Genomic DNA, 2,615 nt, shown 5'->3' with positions numbered 1-2,615 from the left:
ATTAAAAATAAAATCCCAAAAAAGATCCTCATGATCTCATGCAAATTCAAGTAATTTTTTTTAAAATATAATTATTTATAACCTATTTAAGTGGGCCCTACCTACCCCCTCCTTCCACCCCCCTTCCACCCACCCCCCACGTGCTCCACTCACATACTCTCTTTATATACACCTCACTCCCCTCTTCTTCGACGCTGATTCTGATACTAATCCTCCCCCCCCCCCCAGCGCACGTTATCTCATGGCCGTTGTCCGTGAACGCCGCCACCTCAATCTCCGCCTCCCTCTCCCCGACTCCTCCGAGCGCTGCCCCCGCTTCCCTCTCCCCCTTCCCCCATCAGCCACCTCCTCCACCGCCTCGGCCGCTACCGCCTCCATCTCCGCCGCTGACCTGGAGAAACTCCAAGTCCTCGGCCACGGGAACGGCGGCACCGTGTACAAAGTCCGCCACAAGCACACCTCCGCGATCTACGCTTTGAAAGTCGTCCACGGCGACAGCGACCCCGCCTTCCGCCGCCAGATCCTGCGCGAGGTCTCCATCCTCCGGCGCACCGACTCGCCTTACGTCATCAAGTGCCACGGCGTCTTCGATATCCCCGGCGGGGATATCGCCATCTGTATGGAGCACATGGACATGGGCACCCTCGAGACGCTGCTGAAGAACGGCGTCGTTTTCACCGAACAGCTCCTCGCGAAAATCTGCCACCAAGTGCTCAGCGGGCTGGAGTACTTGCACGCGCACAAGATAATTCACCGCGATCTGAAGCCGTCCAACATATTAGTCAATCAGAAGATGGAAGTGAAGATCTCCGATTTTGGGGTCAGTAAGATCATGCAGAGAACATTGGATCCCTGCAATTCCTACGTGGGTACGTGCGCGTACATGAGTCCGGAGCGGTTTGACCCGGATACATACGGGTCGAACTACGACGGGTACGCCGGAGACATTTGGAGCTTGGGATTGACTCTGTTGGAACTCTACATGGGCCATTTCCCATACCTGGCGCCGGGCCAACGGCCGGACTGGGCGACGCTGATGTGCGCCATATGCTTCGGCGAGCCGCCGGCCTTGCCGGAAAGTACGTCGGAAAATTTCAGGAGCTTTATCGAGTGCTGTTTACAGAAGGATTCAGGTAAAAGGTGGAGAGCGACGCAGCTTCTGTCGCACCCTTTTCTCAGCAACGTTGACGCGAAATCGGCGTGAAGCTCCGGCAATTGATGGCCAGAAAGTCTGCGGCGGCGAAGAGATTTTGGGGACTTTGTTGTAAATAGGAGATCTTTTGTCCGTTATTTGAAATATCTGGTGTATATCCTTTCCTCTGCTTCTGAATCTCTGTTCTTGACGGGGAGCAAACCGATCCATTTCAACACTCGGTGGCTGTAGAAATTGGGAGAAAATTAATCGAAATTGCTCTTTTATTATCAAGATTAATTTGATTTATATTTAGAATCGTGTTAGTTGTGTCTTTGCTGTTTGATTTGATTCTTGGAAAGGCCTCAACAAGAATAATAATTCAAGTGTATATTCTGTTCAAAGCCTAAGTAGCAATGAATATTCAATTAATGACTTAAAAATTAAAAAAAAAATCAAAAGGCACCTTAATATTTGAAAAAAAAAAAAAAAAGTATCAAACTCCCATCAGTTTTATTGTGTTCTTAATTTGCCATTGAATATTATCTATTTTGCAATTATTTACAAAAATATTGAACTAGCAATTTGTGTTGTCTTTTGCCTCGAACAAATCTCATTTTTTGGCTTCGTGCGATTTCAGAGGAAATAAAATTGCGTGTCAGTTGAATATTTAGACTCTTATAATTATAATAAAACATATAAGGAGTAAAATATTTCTTTTTATAAAATATTATAATGTCTTTTTTTTTTTTAATTTAGGAAGCTTTTGTTTTATTTTAATTATCACATGAGGTAACTAGGATTAGCCTGATTAAGCTAGCAAGTTTTTGAAAATAAATAAATAAATAAATCATAAAGTTTATTAATTCATGGTAATGGTTAATGAGCTTCTTGTAAATAATGGTGTTACTTGAATATTTTGGTAATATTCTTATCCGGCCCTTTCACAAGATTCTTAATGATTATATCCCTATATATTTTATATTTTTTACTATATCACAATATATTTGAACCTTAGATTCTTACTTAGCCCCACAATCATATGCGTAGAATTGATGAATTTAGATTTGATGGATGGATTTCAAATGACCCGATATTAGAAGAATTTGAAATTCGTTAATATTGAAATAATTTTGAATAGTCCATTTTTTATATAAACCTGTTAACAATTTTAATACTAATGATTCATTGTTTGAGTAGTAAGACAGAGGTCTCACAAATAAGGGGTTGTGAATTTGAGTTTATAGATGTAGATATTTAGCCTATCTTTTAGGGTTAGTTACACTAAAATTCCTTCTGAAAATGCAAAACTACACTCCCCAAAGATTCTTCAAAATTACACTTACACTCCTTTCAAACATTCTCCATTTACACTTGACCCTCTTCCGTAGTTTGGATGGAAGATATTGATGTCGGTAATAATAATTACATAAATTTTAATTATTCCCCTCATTCAACATTACTATATATTTTTTTAATTATA

General features: G+C 41.3%; 1 protein-coding gene across 1 annotated transcript; it reads left to right on the top strand.

Annotated features, from left to right (window-relative positions):
* Window positions 1–201: 201 nt before the first annotated feature.
* Window positions 202–1,426, top strand: LOC105158498 (mitogen-activated protein kinase kinase 9). The gene has a single exon (XM_011075282.3). It carries the CDS (start codon window positions 242–244, stop codon window positions 1,202–1,204), a length of 963 nt encoding a protein of 320 aa, XP_011073584.2. The 5' UTR covers window positions 202–241; the 3' UTR covers window positions 1,205–1,426.
* Window positions 1,427–2,615: the final 1,189 nt, after the last annotated feature.

Source organism: Sesamum indicum, linkage group LG3 (genome assembly GCF_026168435.1).
Source record: "Sesamum indicum cultivar Baizhima isolate 11 linkage group LG3, ASM2616843v1, whole genome shotgun sequence".
Lineage (NCBI taxonomy): Eukaryota > Viridiplantae > Streptophyta > Magnoliopsida > Lamiales > Pedaliaceae > Sesamum > Sesamum indicum.
This window is presented reverse-complemented; position numbering and strand designations above follow the sequence as displayed.

Coding starts and splice junctions, on each gene's coding strand:
- LOC105158498 (XM_011075282.3), top strand. CDS start 242: ATGGCCGTTGTCCGTGAACGCCGCCACCTCAATCTCCGCCTCCCTCTC.